The 16,828-nt window shown below is 43.9% G+C and overlaps 1 protein-coding gene and 1 pseudogene across 2 annotated transcripts in view; both read left to right on the top strand.

Moving 5' to 3' along the window:
- The first annotated feature begins 260 nt into the window (after positions 1-260).
- The window catches only part of FGF2 (fibroblast growth factor 2), a 54,505-nt gene continuing 37,937 nt past the window's right edge, over positions 261-16,828 (top strand). Inside the window, exon 1 of the mRNA XM_079919198.1 lies at positions 261-574. Coding sequence (XP_079775324.1) covers positions 397-574 — 178 coding nt within the window. The 5' untranslated portion in view covers positions 261-396. The remainder of the gene's footprint in view (positions 575-16,828) is intronic.
- LOC307185589 (succinate dehydrogenase cytochrome b560 subunit, mitochondrial-like) lies at positions 12,078-16,716 on the top strand (annotated as a pseudogene). Its single transcript has one exon. The product of its transcript is annotated as a succinate dehydrogenase cytochrome b560 subunit, mitochondrial-like (transcript).

Here is a 16,828-nt window from a genome sequence, read left to right as displayed (position 1 = left end):
CTGGTGGGCGTTCGCGGGTGGAGACGTAGAAGATGTGACGCCGCGGCCCGGCTGTTGCCAGACCAGCGGACGCTGTGCCCGCGGTTGCAAAAGGATCCCTGGCGCTGCAGCTTCGGGAGGCGGCCCTCCCGAGAGCGGCGGCTGCGGAGACACCCAGCCCTTACTCCCAGCTCCCGGGCCGCTCGGCTCCCCGTGCTCTAGGGCCGGCGGAGAGGGAAGCGGCGGAACAGCTTGAGGCTGGGGGCCCGCGGGCGCGGCCGCGTGCCGCGTGGAGGGAGGCTGGGGGGCCGGGGCCGGGGCCGCGCCCCGGAGCGCGTCCGAGGCCGGGGCCGGGGCGCGGCGACTCCCCGCGCGGCTCCAGGGGCTCGGGGACCCCGGCAGGGCGCTGTCGGGGCCATGGCAGCCGGGAGCATCACCACGCTGCCCGCCCTGCCGGAGGACGGCGGCAGCGGCGCCTTCCCGCCCGGCCACTTCAAGGACCCCAAGCGGCTGTACTGCAAAAACGGGGGCTTCTTCCTGCGCATCCACCCCGACGGCCGAGTGGACGGGGTCCGCGAGAAGAGCGACCCTCACGGTGAGTGCTGGCCGGCTCTTCCTACTCCGTGCCGTCTCCATCCCCTGCCGTTCTCTCTCCCGCCCCTGCCTTCCAGCCTCCGCGCTCCTTCCTTCTCTTCACTCTGACCCCAGTGGGGCTTGTGGTCTCTCCCCGCGCGGCCCTCGGCGGTTTTGGGTTCACCACTCGGCCCCTCCTGCCCCGAGCTGCGGTGGCGGGTAGACGCTCGCCCAGGCTTTGGAGTGTGCCGGTTTCCACTGGTACACCAGTACCCCGGGCCCGGAGCCGCAGGGCGCCCGGGCCTTGCCGGTGACTCTCTGTGGTAATGTGAATTGCAGTTGCAGACAACCTGTCGCGTCGGGGATGCCCGGCGGCCGAGCAGAGGTGGGTGGCTCACGGAGGTGCCCCTGGCGCCCCCAGCCTGAAGTTCCGACCCCTTCTTTGTGGGATGCGCGCAGTCCCCGGGACAAAGCCAGGAGGGATCGCAGCCGAATTAAACGTTCCTTATTGGAAAGATACCTTTCCAGAGTCGTGCCCTTAAATTCCAGTTTGGTAGGATCCAAGGCAGTTGGCACACTGCTGTCACCCATCCATTTCTGTTTTTTTCCCCGAATTTCGGAAAACTGAAAAAGCAGAAAATATGGACTGTATTAATAAAGTGCTATAGACCTTTGTTGCAGTAGTGAAAAGAACTGCAAAAACTTTAATCTTCCACTTGCAGTTATTAGCTATGGGACCTTGAGCGACCCTTAACCCTTGAGCCCGTTTCCTCATCCCGAAAGGGGGGGATAATCAACCTTGCATCAGGATTGAGGATCAAATGAGGATTTATATAAAGTGCACAGAGGACTCAGTTTACTAGTATGCAGTTTCGTTTTCTGTAAAAATAAAATGAAATAAAATAAAATCTATCTGTGGTTATAGAAAGAAGATGGGCCTAAGTCATTAGTTCTCAAACTTTAGGGATGCATTAGAATCACCTGGAAGGTTTGTTATACCACATGGCTGAACCATCTCCCAGAGTTTCAGATTGCTTAGGTCTGGAGTGGGGCCTGATTTGCATTTCTAACAAGTTCCCAGGTGATGCTGACCAGGGAGCACACTTTGAGAACCCACTGGTCTAGAGAAAAGATGGAGAAAAAGGTGTAAAATGGGCTGGTAAAAATACTGATGAATTGGAAGTGAGAGAAAGAGATCAGATATATTTTAACTGTCACCCTGTAAGTGTAGGTAAAACATCTCTTTTGAAAGCTGTTTGTTATGCCATTCCTTCCTTTATGGGTTTCAGGTGGAAAACCTGATCCTGTTTTTGCCTGAGAAAAGACCCGCAGGAGTCCATCTTTACCTTATGATGCTAATGGCGTGTCCTTCACTTTGAAATGCGGGAGTAGGAAGTGGAGAGAGCTCTGCGGCCAAGCCTCCATTGACAAATTCGGGAATGGGAAATGTGCTTTCATAAGAATTGAGTCTTTATTGGTTCCAAAATAGCAACAAGCAAAAGATGCAGGCCTGTAATTTTTTTCAGGCCTGCCGTAATTAAAAAGTTTTCTCATGTACTATCCAGTAAATCTGAAAAGATGCTTTTAGTCCAGTCTATCGGTAGCGCTCTTCTCTATTTTGGTAACTTAAATGGATTTCACAAAATTATCTTCGTGTTTGGAGTTTGTTCTGCAGTTGTCTGCCAGGCTAGCCCAGCTGGTTAGGGCAAGGTGCACATATGTCCCAATTAGTTTTGCTCTTTTCTAGTAGCACAAAAAGGAACATGTTCTTTGACTAGAAGACAGAAGAACTCTCCCCCAGATTGGGTTCATATTGAGGCTTCCCCTAGTACTCTCTTTTTTTTTTTTCAAGACATTTTATTAGTTACAGTTTTTTACTTTGACACTCTCGATACCCTATTTCCTTTAGAACAAAACTGTATAGGGGCTAGTGAGTGAGGGTAATTCTGAATTGCATACCACATTACCACCCTTGTAAAAACAACTTAACTTTTTATTCCCAATTCTGGGCTGGGCTGTCATTTTTGTAATCTGATTTTAACTCAGTGGTACTCAACTAGGATTGGTACTGCCTGCCCCCTTCCACCTCCAGGGAACATCTAGCAATGCCTGGAGACATTTTTGGTTGTCACGCCTGGAAGGGTGCTATTGGCATTTAATAAGTAGAGGCCAGGGATGATGCTACAGTGCACAAGATACCTCCCTAATCCCTCAGCAAAAAATTTTCTGACCCTAAATGTTAGAAGTGCTAAGGTTGAGAAACCCTACCAACTTGATAACTAGCTAAAGACAAGATGTTTAAAAGTGAAGAGTAGAATATTCATCCAGATCTGTGGAGAGCACTGATTTTTTAAAATCACCTTGTACCAGGTGATAGCCTGACAAGAATGTAAACCTAAAAATGATAAATTTAGGCCACTTTTGTATAGCCCAACCTGGACATAAGTTTAAGTACAATGTTTTTTTCTGGCATGTTGAAGGCGTACTGATAGTTGACCAAACCAGGAGGAGACTGATGGGAAATATATAAGAAAAAAAATGACTTAACAATCTTCTCTGAATTACATCCCCTCCATTCCCCCGAACGAGCAAAACTGATCAGGAAACGTGGAGAAATCAGTTAACCGTTGCTACAGCTTCCCTCTGAATTAAGGCCCAGATATCTAGACCTGTTTGAAACGTTGGAAAACCCAAGGCCCCATTCCTCAAACTGTTTTGCCCAATGGACCCTAAAATCTGTCATTGGAGATTTATTTCTTTGGCGTTAACACTTTCCGGACGTTTCTAAAATGCAAATACAGTCTGCTCTCCGTATCCGAGGGTTCCCTATCTGCGGAGATGAGGGTCAACAGTGCTGCGCCACGTTCCTCGAGGGACTTGAGGCTCCATGGTTGTTGGTACCTGCGGGGGATCCTGGAACCGGCCCCCACGGATACCGAGGGAGGAGGGTCCCTCTGGAAGGAAGAGTTCAGCAGCGTTCGGATTTTACCGTTTAGCGTGGATTAAATTGCATGTGCAGTTTCTTCCCCAAAACCTGACCAGGAGGACTGGAGCTGGGGGGCGGGGAGCTGTGAAGGATGTGGCATGAATGTGGGGCGCTGGTTAGGGGCCGGGGCCGTAGCTCAGGTTCTGGAGAGGACACGGGGCGGGGCGGGGCGGACGGCGGCAGAAAGGAAGGGATCAGACGCCTGGACGCCCGTGTTTCCAGCTTCACAGTGGTGCTGAAGATCACCTGTGCTTCTCACCTGGGTTCTCTCTTGAATTGCTTTCACAAGTTGCCTTTGAAAAGGCAACTTTCCTGCACTTTTCTTAGAATCCTGGAATAACCTGTGTTTGACACGAGAGTCTTGCTAAAAGCATGATAAAAACAAGGACGGAGCCTGTGCTTCCCTCCCCCCCCCCCCCCACCGCGTGCGCGGTGCACACCCACCACCTTCCCTTCGGCGTCCTGGATGTTTTTACAGGCCCCTTCCAAATGCCCATGGCAATGGGTAACGTTAAGTGTATGCTCTAAAGTAGTGAACCACGTGAGAACATTTTATCCCAAGCAGCACGTACAACATGTGGTGGAGTATAGTGAGGGCAAAGTATGCTGCCTGTGTGCGTTTTAGCATCAAATTTATTCCAGATGCTGTTATTTTGGAAAAAATGAAGGTAGTTAGAAGTGCTGGGTCGACCCTTGGGCCTCTCCTAGGAGGGCTTCTCCCAGGAGGGCTTCTCCCAGGAGGTGACTGCCTGCTTGCCCCACTTCTCGGCTTCCAGGCTCCAGAGGACACTGAGCCTTGAAGAGACTGAGGGACCCGTCCACTCCCATGTGGAGAAGGGATGGGATCCCGGTCTGTGTGACCCCCGTGCCCTGTGCCCTGGCACATACTCCACGCAACCCCTCATCGTTAAAAACATGAACTTGCGAAATTCAAAGGGAGGCTTCAGGCCTTTTGTGTCACAGATTTTAAAGATATTCTGGGGGGGAAAAGTTTTTGTTGTTTTTTAAAGGAAGTTTGCATAGTGTAGTAATGATCTGGCTAGATTCTGTGAGTGGATTATTCTGTGTTCATGATTTACGCGCTTTGAGAAAATGCTGACACCTTAAGGTAGGAACCATGACTTCTCCATATACGTAAACATCATAAAAGGTTTGTATCTTTTACTCTGGAAATTCTCACTAAATGTCAGCTGCTGATGAGAACATTCTGTGTGGACCATCCCGTGGAATAACTCCTCCTGGACCACATGATGTATAAAAGCACGGTCGAGGTTTATAGTTCTCTTGGTGCAGTTAACACATACGTTTAGACACTTGGTCAGTCTTTTAATGAAGATGATTATATGTAACAAAATTATATTTGGAAAATATTTTGGAATCTTCAAAGCTGACTATTAGCTTTTTAAGGGTAATCTCTACAAAGATGAATCATTTCTCAGGATAATTAGTTTAACGCTCTCATTATGAATCCTGTTTCCTTTAAAAAGCACCTGAGATTTTTACCACGTACTGTGTGATATAAAATTCCTCAGGTACGCTGTGCATTTTGATCATTCTTTCTTTCGTGGCCAGCACCCTAGAATCCTGAACGCTCTTCTACTTCATCTCCTTTTCTCTTTTTAATTCTGGATTCTGCACCTGGTATTCTGCTTAAATCATTCTGGGCCCCAGCAGTCTTCCAGTTCAATCACATGAACTTACCCAATTTGTGGCCCTACTTCTGACCCTTGACACCATGGTCTGCCTCTGTCTTCCCGAGAATTCCTTGGCTTCTGTTACAGCACATCAACCTGGTTTCCTCTCACCCATCCGACCGTCTTTTCCTGTGGTTTCTCCTTCTTTTGGTCTTTTGCTATAATATTCCCCAAGGCTCTGTCTTGGCACTCCGCCGGTCTTTCTGTGTACTCGTGGTCCTTCGGCAGATCAATTATAGTCTTTGTCTCTGACTTCCCACCTCTGTATTAGTACCGTGTTTCTCACTGCTCGGCGGACAGATGCACTGCCACAGCCTCAACTCAACCCACGTAAAACAGGCTGTAACAGTTTTCTCCAACTAGCACCCTTCCTACCGAATTTGTTTGTAGTGAAATTATCCTTCTAGTCTCCAAAGCTAGACGCCTTGGAGTCTTCCCTACCTCAGTGACTTTTCCTTGCCTTGTCTCTTGGTTTCCCCTGTCCTGTATTTACCTACAACCATACCCTCCCCGACTTTCCCTCTCCAATATGACCTACCTGCTCAGTCTTATTTCCCACTCTTTGCCATCCGCGCTCCCCTGACGCTGCCAGTGCTCTGTGCTTTCACTGTAGTCTCTAATCTGACAGACCCGTCACTGTTACAATGATGGGCTTTTCCACTTGTGATCCTTGTTTTTGGAAAATCCTTCTTTTTCTTACCAATTCTTCTCTCACACCCTCCTCCCACTCCCACCTTTCTCTGGAAAGATCTTTTATGAGTCAGCTCAGTGGTCTTCTCCTTTGTGAAACTTTCCCCAGCCTTCCCAGGGAGAATTAATTGTTTCTATCTCTGCATTTCCCATAGTACTTGGTACATATTCTTGTACGGACTTCATGATTTTGCTTGTAATTGTTTATGTCTCCTGCACTGGGGCTGTGAACTCTGTCCTCTCTGTGTCCGCTCAAAGAATGTGTGTTAAGTTCAACATGTACCCAACAAATTAGCCAAGTCTTCTAACTTCCTTTCTGATCGTCTTCTCACATCCTTCTTCTCTTAGCCTTTAATTGGCCGTTAATCCTCTTACCTTACCCCAGTCCTAGGCATGCATCAGGCCCCATTTCTTTCATACCGCCCTGTACCTGTCTTTCCTCTCCTGCATGCTATCTAAAAATTCTCTCTAATAGCTTGATATATTTTAACTTCACGTCCCTCAGTTTTACTGGAAATTTCTAGTTGGCAGGGATTTTTAAAAATTCAAATGACATTACCTAGCAGTCCTTTACTCTTTTCTACTCTGAGGTCTGAGACTGCATTTACTCACCCCAGGATCCCCTTGACTCCACTGCTCAGTGAATGACAAGGCTGAGGCCCGTTGAAGAGGTTCAATCTGTATTGTTGAATGAGCTGGAACTTTAAATAAATAAGCATGCGTACTTCGGCACGAGGCGTGTAAAATGGATAAATTGAATGTAGCATCACCGTAGTTCCTTCTGCAGCGACACCTTTCACATCATTCAAAGGAAGCAATAAAGGTAAAACACAATCATTTGTTAGGATTAATTTTTATTGTGGAAGATTTTCTTTTCAGCTATTGACTAACATAACATTTCTAGCCAATTCCAGAACGAGTTATAACCCTCTAATTAAAAAATACAGATCTGAGAATTCATACTTGAACCATATACTTTAATCCTTAAATCTCTCTCTCTCGAGTCTAAAACCTGTGAATCATTTTATAAATTAGGATTAAGAACTGTCTGGCTCCATTGTTAGCATCTGCTTTGGCTGTGAGGAAATGACACAAATAGTTTCATCCTAATATTCATTCAGATTTATGAGCCAGTATTCATCACAACAATCATAAAACTCTTAAAAGGACAGAAACTGTATGACAAAGTGAGTCATAGTCTTTGTGATGTGATGTCTGCAAGGGTGGGTGGGAGAGATTGCTGAATGACCAGTCTCATTCTACTGCTTTCTGAGCTGAATCATTTTATAAAGAGAAAACAATTCATGTGTTTACAGATCGTCATAACATAAATAGGAAATGGAAGAGAGTAACAGAGTCAAATAATACCCCCTTTTAAAAAGTTACTTTTTGAAATATAACATTTGATGAACAGTGTTTGTTTTGAATTGGAAATGAAATTATTTACTGCCTAATAACTTACATTTTAATTTAACACCTGCTATATGTCTTCTTTATATATTTTCATTTTTTCTATAAATTATGTTTCTTCTCCCATCTTTTTATTTTTTTTAAATTTTTTCTCTCGTGTCATTTGACCTTTCCCTTCTTAGCTATTTCTACCTTTGGCTTATTTGACGTGTGTGTGTGTGTGTGTGTGTGTGTGTGTGTGTGTGTGTATGTGTATGTAGGGGCAGGTGTCATTATTCACTGGTTGGATGACTACTTGAATTGGATGGGGACTTGAGAAGAAGGTCCCTTTCATCTTGGAAATTCTGATTCTGGGATGGTATAATCTTGGATTTTGCATGGTTGGTCCTCTTTTGTTACTTTTTATCTTACTAGAATCAGAAATTTGGAGAGCCTCTCTCAGTCAAATTTAATCTTTAATCTTTAAATGTAAGATTGATTAATCTTATCTCCTTATCTTCTTTGAGGCAAAGCATTTGTCAAAACAATTATGTGAAAAGAGAAATATTCTGAGTGTGTTTCTTAGTTTTAGAAGTAGTTCTTATATACTTATATTTATACATTACTCTAAATGCAGCAGTTTAGTAATGGGAATATAATGCAAGTAAAATTGGGAAGCCAATCTTGCTAACTGGTTTAGTAGAGCACAGTAGTATATGAAGAAGGCATATACAACAAGTGTTAGATTAAAAAATAATGAATTACAGCAACACCTTCAGCTGTGACCAGGTGGGGAAAGTGAGACACAGGCTGTTTTGGAGGGAGGGTGTTAAAGCATGAGGGGTTGATGGGATCTGTCCAGCCTTAGCCAGACACCTAGGGAGATTAGGCACCATAATGACTAGGCAAAGTCCCTGTGCCATCATAGGGGAAGGGCCAGTTGGTTGACCTTCACCTCTGTATTCCTTGGACCTTGTTACTTTCTGAGTGTTTTTTCAATGAATGAATGAAATTCTTGAGAACATGCTGTATGTCAGCTTTATGAACAATATGTTTAATCTTATTACAATCTTCTGAAACAAGTATCATTTTCATTTTACAGATAAGGATAGGGTTTTTGCTGTTGGCTTTTCAAAACACGATCTCTTTGTTTGCGACAAGAAGTAATTGTGCCTTCCATACTTCTTAGTGTTTAGAATTCAGTTCATGGCCAGAATTCCAGATGGATGGTGTAGCAGAAATTTGAACAGAATTAGTGATTTTAAAAAATTATTTAAACTCTTCCCAGAGCCTTTACCATGTCTAGCAGAGTTAGCCTCTGTCATCTTTTCTCCCACCCCTTGCTTTATTGCGTTCTTTTTTGTTTAGAAAGCATTTCTGTCATGATTTATTATGAAACAGCTCTTTAATGTTTAGGGGTTGTTTTCTGAAGCACTCAAAGATTTTGAAATGGCATATTTAATTTAAAAAGTAAAATAGAAAGAGTAGGACGTAATTAAGGATAAATACTGTATAAGAATGGAATGAACCTCAGAGATGGGGTCTGGAAGATTAAGATACAGAATAAGCGAAAGCATGCAGAAAATGCAAAGAGAATAACTAAAAGGGTGTTTAAAAATTACAGTTAGACCCTTTCAGGGAAATTCACGATAGGCTCCCTCTTTAAGGACATGTGGTGTAAGATTAAAAAAGCAACCAAAAGAAAAAAAGCAGATGTATTTGGACCTATTTCATTTTAATCTTCTTCACCAAGTGAGATTTTCAGTCAACCAATAATTGTTTGGATGTCTAGTATGTGAGGAAATAAAGACCAAGATAAGACAAAAAGATACAAAGAAAGTGCTTAGCCAGACACATCTAGAAATGTGTCTAAAATGAAAAATGAAACTCCTTTTTCCTTGGAATCACTTGCCTCCCTTTTTTGACTCCCCTATATTTTAAAATATAAAATATATTAAAAAAAATTTCTTGCCAACCACGCCCATCTCTTGGAGTCAATTTCTACTCTTCATTTTCCTCAATCCTCACATCCCTTTCTCGGGCCCTGTGCATTTCGGTTCTGCAGTGTCTTTTACACTCACGCTGGCCTCTGCATTGTTGCCACAGCTGCTGTCGTTCTGTCCCTGACTGTTGCCAATGGCTTCTAGCCTTTCCCATCTGTGTAAGTTTGCTAGGGCTGCCATAACAAACTACTGTGGACTGAGTGGCTCAAACAACAGAAATTAATTTTCCCGTAGTTCTGAAGCCTAGAAGTCCGAGATTAAAGTGTCTGCAGGTTTGGTCTTTCTGAGGCTTCTTCTCGGCTCACAGACAGCTGCCTTCTTGCTGCCCTTTCATCTCTCTTTGCACACATTCAGACCTCCTCTTCTTGGTTCAGATTTGGTTAGGGCCCACCCTAATCGACTCATTTTAATTTAATCACCTCTTCAGAGGCCCTAGCTCCAAATAGTCATTTTCTGAGGTACTGAGGCCTAGGGCTTCAACATATGAGTTTGGGGCAGCGGCGGGTAGGAGATACAATTCAGCCCATAACACATCTAATCAACCGGATATTGTTCTTCGGCAGAGTAGTCTTTCCAGAGAGCAGCTCCGATCTTGTTATTCCTCTCCTCAGAAAAACATGGACTCGAAACAGTCCAGTCCCCTGGTACACACATCGCTTACAGATGTGGGCACTGTTAAAAGTCTATGAGAATGATAGAGAATAGGAAAGTTACCAGCAGATGAGTGGTTGTCTTATATATCAAAAAGTGGGATAAAGCTATTTTCCGGAAACTCTATATAGGTAGTAAGCTTGATGTAGTTCCTTGAAAAAAAAAAAATTCCAAGAGTCTTGAGAATACTGAGAAAAGAAAATAACACAGAAAGTAGTAAATAGGGTGATATATAATGGGAGAGTAGTAACATACATAGGCTTGATATGTTCATTTCAGTGGAATATCAGACCAAACTTCTCATAATAACCTTCTACAAAAGAAATACATTTTCTTTGGGAGAGAGTCTAGAGTTTTTCATGTTTGGGTTTCTAAGGCCAGGCTAAGGACTGTATCACTTTTAATGAACTGGAAGTATGCTTTCCCTCTAAAAGGTAAAAAATTGAAGATAAATTGGTGATATGAATTTATTATCATAATCTGAAAGTATTCTTAATAGACAGCTGACTCTGTTTTCTAATTACCACCCAAACGTGAAGCTTTAGATTCTTATTCTGATTCAGGGTTATAATTTTTGCTAGACCTTCCACCCAACTTTTAACGGCAGGGTAGCTCACATCCCCATACAGCAGGAGAATTCATGTAGTGATTTACACGTATGTTTTGCAGCTCAACTAATTTTTCTTGGAACGCATTGCAGGAAGTTACATTACTCAAAAAGTAGATAGTCTTTGAGTGTTTTAATGAGATTAGGGTGAAAAAAACCCAGTTGGGATATCTATTTGGTTATACCTACGTTGAATATTTTCCAGACTTAAGTTATTTTTGGCCGTGCTTAATGATGTAGGACTGTAGAGCTTTTGTGTCGTAGAATTCTGGAGACTCTTGGCGTTGCCCATGGTATCACCTCCAGAAGGGATTGGCTGTTCCTTGTAGGCACCTCTGTTTTTCTAGAAGGAGCCTAATGCTCACCGTGGCTGACAGTTAAAGCACATGGTTCTTTACAATTCAGCCCATAGGCCAGAGAGCAGCACTTTTTTAAGGTCCTGCTTTGGGAAATAATATTTATGGAGGCCTGACTCAAGGATCTATAGTACATCTTTCCTCTGGGTTGTGGATTTTAACATGGGTGGTCCATGGACAAGCTTCAGGTTTCCATAAGCTCCTGAAAATAGATGCAAAATATTATCTCAGGGTGTTGTTTCTGAGGAGAAGATACATAGCATTTTATCAGGTTGTCAAAAAGTTGTCCATGGTCCAAAATATGTTAAGGATACTACCACTAATAACTAAGGTATATCTTCTAATTAACCTGACCAGCGAGGGAACCAATTTGAATACGTTGGTGTGAGACTGTAGTTTATGGTAAACGATTTTCAAAAGTAACATCTCTCTGAAACTGGTGTCTGTGTTAATTCTAAGAAATATGTAAAGCTGCTGTTTATCTCATTACATAGTATCCCCTCTGAGGACTCCTGAGAGAATTTCTCTGTGGTAACCGTGTCAGGACTAGTTACGCTTCTCCTTAGTGGCCAGTTTGTTCTAACCTTATGGACTCCGGGAAACTTGTTATGGCTACTGGCTTCTAGAAAGCCGAATATGTGGTGTGCTTCTACCAAGTATAGTAATCTCAGTCCTGGCTTCACCAATTTTTAACTCTTTTTTCTACTTGCCTTATTAAAAAGCCATCTTTCAAGTTTCTGTTTGTTTGGTTTTGGTCTTGGTATCTTGTCAATATCTTTGTAACTCATCGTAAATATTAAGTTGTACCTCAATAAAAATAATGTATTTTTTGATTTGCCATTTTAACCACAAAATTTCTACTATATTGTCATATATAGCATTGGGTGCTGGGGATTAAAAGGCAGATAATATAGGCACCTACCACCTGAAACTAACACAATACTTTAAGTCAATTAAAATTGAATTAAAAATATTTTAATTCAATTAAAAAAATGTAGGCCTCTGCCCCTTAAGGTGTATATTGTCCGGCAGGATAATAAAGAGATGTAAGTCAGGAAAAAAAAAAAAAGAGATGTAAGTCAGTAAGGACACTGAAATGTTACGCTGCTTTGCTTGTGTTGTGTCCTGGGGGAAGAGTGAGATCGTACTGCGGAGGACGGTAATTCTACAGGGAAGTCAGAAAAGGCTTCAGACAGGAGGGACTGCTGGCCTGGGTGTTGGGAGGCAACTAGGTGTTGACCGGCAGCTGACTGTGTTATCTAATTGCCACCAAAAAGTGATGCTTTAGGTCCTTATTCTAAACAGAGTTAACAGTTTTTGCTAGACCCTCTATACCACTTTTAACAGCAGTATGGCCAACATTCCCATACAGCAGCAGAATTCATCTGGTTATTTATATATGTTTAGCAACTCAACTAATTTTTCTTGGAAGACTCATAAGGGCACGCAGGCCAAGGAAGCAGCTCCAGGTTTGGTATGCTTTGGGAACTGCAAACATTTTGGCATGGCCAGAGTGTAGGGTTATAGTAAGAGGTAAGGCCAGCCACGTAGGAAGGGCCAGGATTCTTCTTTTTTTTTTTTTAATTGAAGTACAGTTGATTTACAAAGTTGTGTTAGTTTCTGGTGTACAGCAAATGATTCAGTTGTACATACACATATATCTATTTCTTTTTGGATTCTTTTCCCTTATAGGTTATTACAAAATATTGGGTATCATTCCCTGTGCAGTATATCTTTGTTGTTTATCCACTCTTTATATAAAAGTTTGCATCTGTTAGTCCCAAACTCTCAGTCCAACCTTGCTTCGCTCCCTCTCCCACTTGACAACCACAAGTCTGATCTTTATGTCTGTGAGTCTGTTTCTGTTTCATAGATAAGTTCATTTGTGTCATATTTTAGATTCCACATGTGAATGATATCATATGGTATTTGTCTTTCTGACTTTGCTTAGTATGATGATCTCTGGGTCCATTCATGCAGCTGCAAATGGCATTATTTCATTCTTTTTTATGGCTGAGTAATATTCCATTATATATATATACCACATCTTCTTTATCCATTCATCTGTTGATGGACATTTAGGTTGCTTCCATGTCTTGGCTATTGTAAATAGTGCTGCTATGAACACAGGGGTGCATGTATCTTTTCGAATTATAGTTTTGTCCTGATGTATGGAAGGGCCTGGATTGTGATGGACTTTGTAAGCCATGCTAACAATTTGGTCTTTATCCTCAAGGCAGTGGGGAGTCAGTGAAAGAGTTTAATCATAAGAATAAGAATATCAGATTTGGGCTTTTGTAAAACACTCAGGCAGGTGTGTGGGGTGGATCGAAGGGTATAAGGCTGGGAGTAGGGAGGAGAGTTAGGAAATGTATTGTGGTGATCCAGTTGAGAAACGTAGCTCTCTTACATCACTGTCTGGCACGTCATAAGTGAGGTACATACATTAGAAGAGAAGGGTCTCCATTTTGTCAGGAGAAAAAAGGAAATTATTGGACTTCTGTCCAGGCCAGAACCCAAGATGGCTGTGCTCTTGTTGAGACATATTGGCTGTCATTGCCTCTGTGCCCACCTTGGTCCTCAGCTCTGTATCAGAAATGCTGTTCCTTTGGAAACCACAGCCAGAGAAGAGATGGAGAGGTTCTGGAATAACAACAGTGGTTCAGAGCACCCTTTGTCTCCCCATATCGCCATCTGTAGCTGGTCTCTTCCCATGGTGATGTCCATTTGCCACCATGACACTGGTATTGCCTTGAGTGCAAGGGTCTCTCTTTTTGCTTGTCGGCCCTTTTGATCCCTGGGGGCTTTGAGTCTCATTTGGAACTTGTGAAGTCCCTGTATTTGGGGCCAGCACTGGTCCACACAGCCAGATTTGCACTCCTCCTCCTTCTCATGTGTCACACGTGGAATGGGATCTGACTCCTGATGTGGGATCACGAAAGGGCCTGACAGTTCCCCAGCTATACCAGTCAGGAGTGCGTGTCTTGGTTCTTACCGTGTTGTCCTCTGTAGGGCTGGCAGCCCTGTGAAGAGCCGAAGTTCCCAGCATCATCTTCCTACAAATTATTACATTGACCTGTCTTCCTGCTTGTCACTCCTGTCTTCAGCCAGGGCAAAGTTCTCCTGATTTGTTTAGACCCTTTTGTGCTTGCAGATCCCCTTGGAGCTCAGCAGTAGAGGACCTTATAGAACCATAGTAGTGGAAAAGGGTCCAGTTTTCCCCTTCTTTCTTTCTTTTTATTTTATTTTATTTTATTTTATTTTTGCGGTACGCGGGCCTCTCACTGTTGTGGCCTCTCCCGTTTAGGAGCACAGGCTCCGGACGCGCAGGCTCAGCGGCCATGGCTCACGGGCCCAGCCGCTCCGCGGCATGTGGGATCCTCCCGGACCGGGGCACGAACCCGTGTCCCCTGCATCGGCAGGCAGACTCTCAACCACTGCGCCACCAGGAAAGCCCCCCCTTATTTATTTCTAAAGGTGGAGTGACTGCAGTAACTGCCTTTTCCTGACTGTAGCCTGCAGCCTGCTCTGGGCCTGGGAGCGCTCAGTCTTTCTTCACATTAGGCCTTGCTTTGCACTGAGGGTCACCTTTTGGCTCCTTCTTCCTGAGACAGTGGAAACGATGCCAGCTCTGTGGCCTCTGCTGTCGGGACTGGGAGTGGGGCTTTGGGTCCCACTGCCTGTGGGTTGCTGGCTTAAGGACAGTTCTGTTCATTGGTCAGAGCCCAGGGTCTTTAGCACCAACACAGTGTGACTGAAAGAAGAGAGGGGTGTTGGAGGGGGGAATTAGCCTGTCCCGGCTAGAGGCAGATAAAGAGAGTGAGTGACTCTTGGAGCAGGTGCTTTGGGGAGAAGATATACAGCTTTTGATGCAAGAGGAAGATCCAGAAAATTATCATTGAACCTATTAACGGTTATTTCTTTTCCTTGCATTTGCAGAAAAACCAAGCCTCTTATTGTCATGTTTTCTAAACCAAATTCATGTGACAGCTTTTTCTGAAACGGAATTAAAAAGATCATTTTGTCTTTGGAAACAAAAAGGAAGTTATTGGAATAACACAAAAAAATACCCCGTTTATAAAAATGCACACACACAAAAGAACTATATACTTATGGAGTAAATAGGTAGGCTAAGAGCTGAAAAGGATGTATATACCAAACTGCTAACTCGTGCTTATAACTTTGGAGAGGGGGCTAGGATTGAGAGAGAAGAAATGAAGAGGAATCTTTACTTCTTTATCTATGTCTTTGGAAAATTTTAACAATTCTATATCCACATATTATTTATATAAAGATTTCTGAGAAGGATGAATGGAGTGAGGGAGCAGAGACAGATGGTGGATACTATTCTCTGGGGTATGTGAATATGAAGGGACAGAGAGAGATGAGATGGTAACCAAGAGGCTTCTGTCTTGGGAGGGTGGAGCTATGGGTGGGGTCTTTGGCCATCGGTCACACAGATGGACGCAGCACCGTAGTTGACTGATTGTTGGTGAGCAGCGCCCAGGCCTATGCCTGCCCCCTGGAAGGAATCCACTTCTCACTCCTTCATCCATTCTTTGGCTTATTTCCTCTTAAACCCCACTCAGATGCATGGCCTTGGTCGTTATCAGTAAAACTTTGCTTTACTTTGCTTTGGGAAATGGTGCTTAATTAGTACTAATTATTTCTAATTCACTGTACATTCTAAGTCAAAGCATACCAAAAATCTAAATCTCAACGTATTCTGCATAATATCGATTACTTTTTTAAGGTGAATCATAACCGTGTTCTTTGGGAAAGTCCTGTACTGGTGCAGCAGTGGGCTGGAAGAGACATGAAGGGACTGGATCAGATCACAGAGGGATGGAGTCAGTTTAATGGAAGCAAGGAGCTCTGGGAAGGGAGGAGACCAGCGCGAGTGCAGTTTGGACTGACCCTGTGGACGGGGTTTGACGTCCGAGCAGCCGTGCTCACTGAAGGTCAGCCTGACTTTGGAGTCTCATCACAGAGGCTAGCCCTGCTGGTGAAGATGTTGCCAAGGGCAACAGCTAAACAGCTGCTTATCTCCTGACCACCTAGCAATTCAATTTGTAGGAGGACTGAATTAGTCAGGTTCTCCAGAGAAACAGAACCATTAGGAGGTACAGATGAGATAGAGTAGGAGAGGGAAGGAGGGATTTATTTTAAGAAATTGATTCATGTGATTATGGAAGCTGGAAACCTGTTAGGCTGGAGACCCAGAGGAGAGCCAGTGTTGTAGTTCAAGTTCAGAAGGCCGTCTGCTGGCAGAATTCCTTCTTGCTCAGGGAAGGTCAGTCTTTTGTTCTACTAGGCCTTCAAGTGATTGGATGAGGCCACCCACATTATGGGGGACAGTCCACTTTATTCAAAGTCCACCACTTCAAAAATAAACCTCATCCAAAAACACCCCTCACAGAAGCATCCAGAATAATGTTTGACCAAATATCTGGGCACCATGGCCCAGCCAAGTTGACACATGACATTAACCATCGCAGGGCCCTTGTTGGCATAAATCCTAGACTGGCCTAAGTGTTCAACCCTGACTTGGATAGGACCCCCTTATTCACAGCGATACCCAAGGACGTGGGGCGGAGGGTTCCTGAGAGAGGCACGAGACTGACCTCCTCTTCATGCTGAGATCGTTTTGCTTTGGTCCCCACTGAGACCCCAAGGAGGCTTCACCTTCCATGACTGGTGCTTGCCAGGGAACACGGAGGCTAGCTTCTTCCTCCTCCCCGCCTTCTCCCTCCTCTCCTCCCTTTTCCTCTTCTAAATTGAGATATAATTGACATACAGCATTGTACTAGTTTTAGTTATACAACATAATGATTTGATATATGTATATATTATGAACTGATCACCACAGTAAGTTTAGTTAACATCTATCATCTCACATA

The sequence above is a fragment of the Stenella coeruleoalba genome, assembly GCF_951394435.1.
Source record: "Stenella coeruleoalba genome assembly, chromosome: 4".
Classification (NCBI taxonomy): Eukaryota; Metazoa; Chordata; class Mammalia; order Artiodactyla; family Delphinidae; genus Stenella; species Stenella coeruleoalba.
The sequence above is the reverse complement of the archived record's forward strand: the minus strand, read 5'-3'. Positions and strand labels throughout refer to the sequence as shown.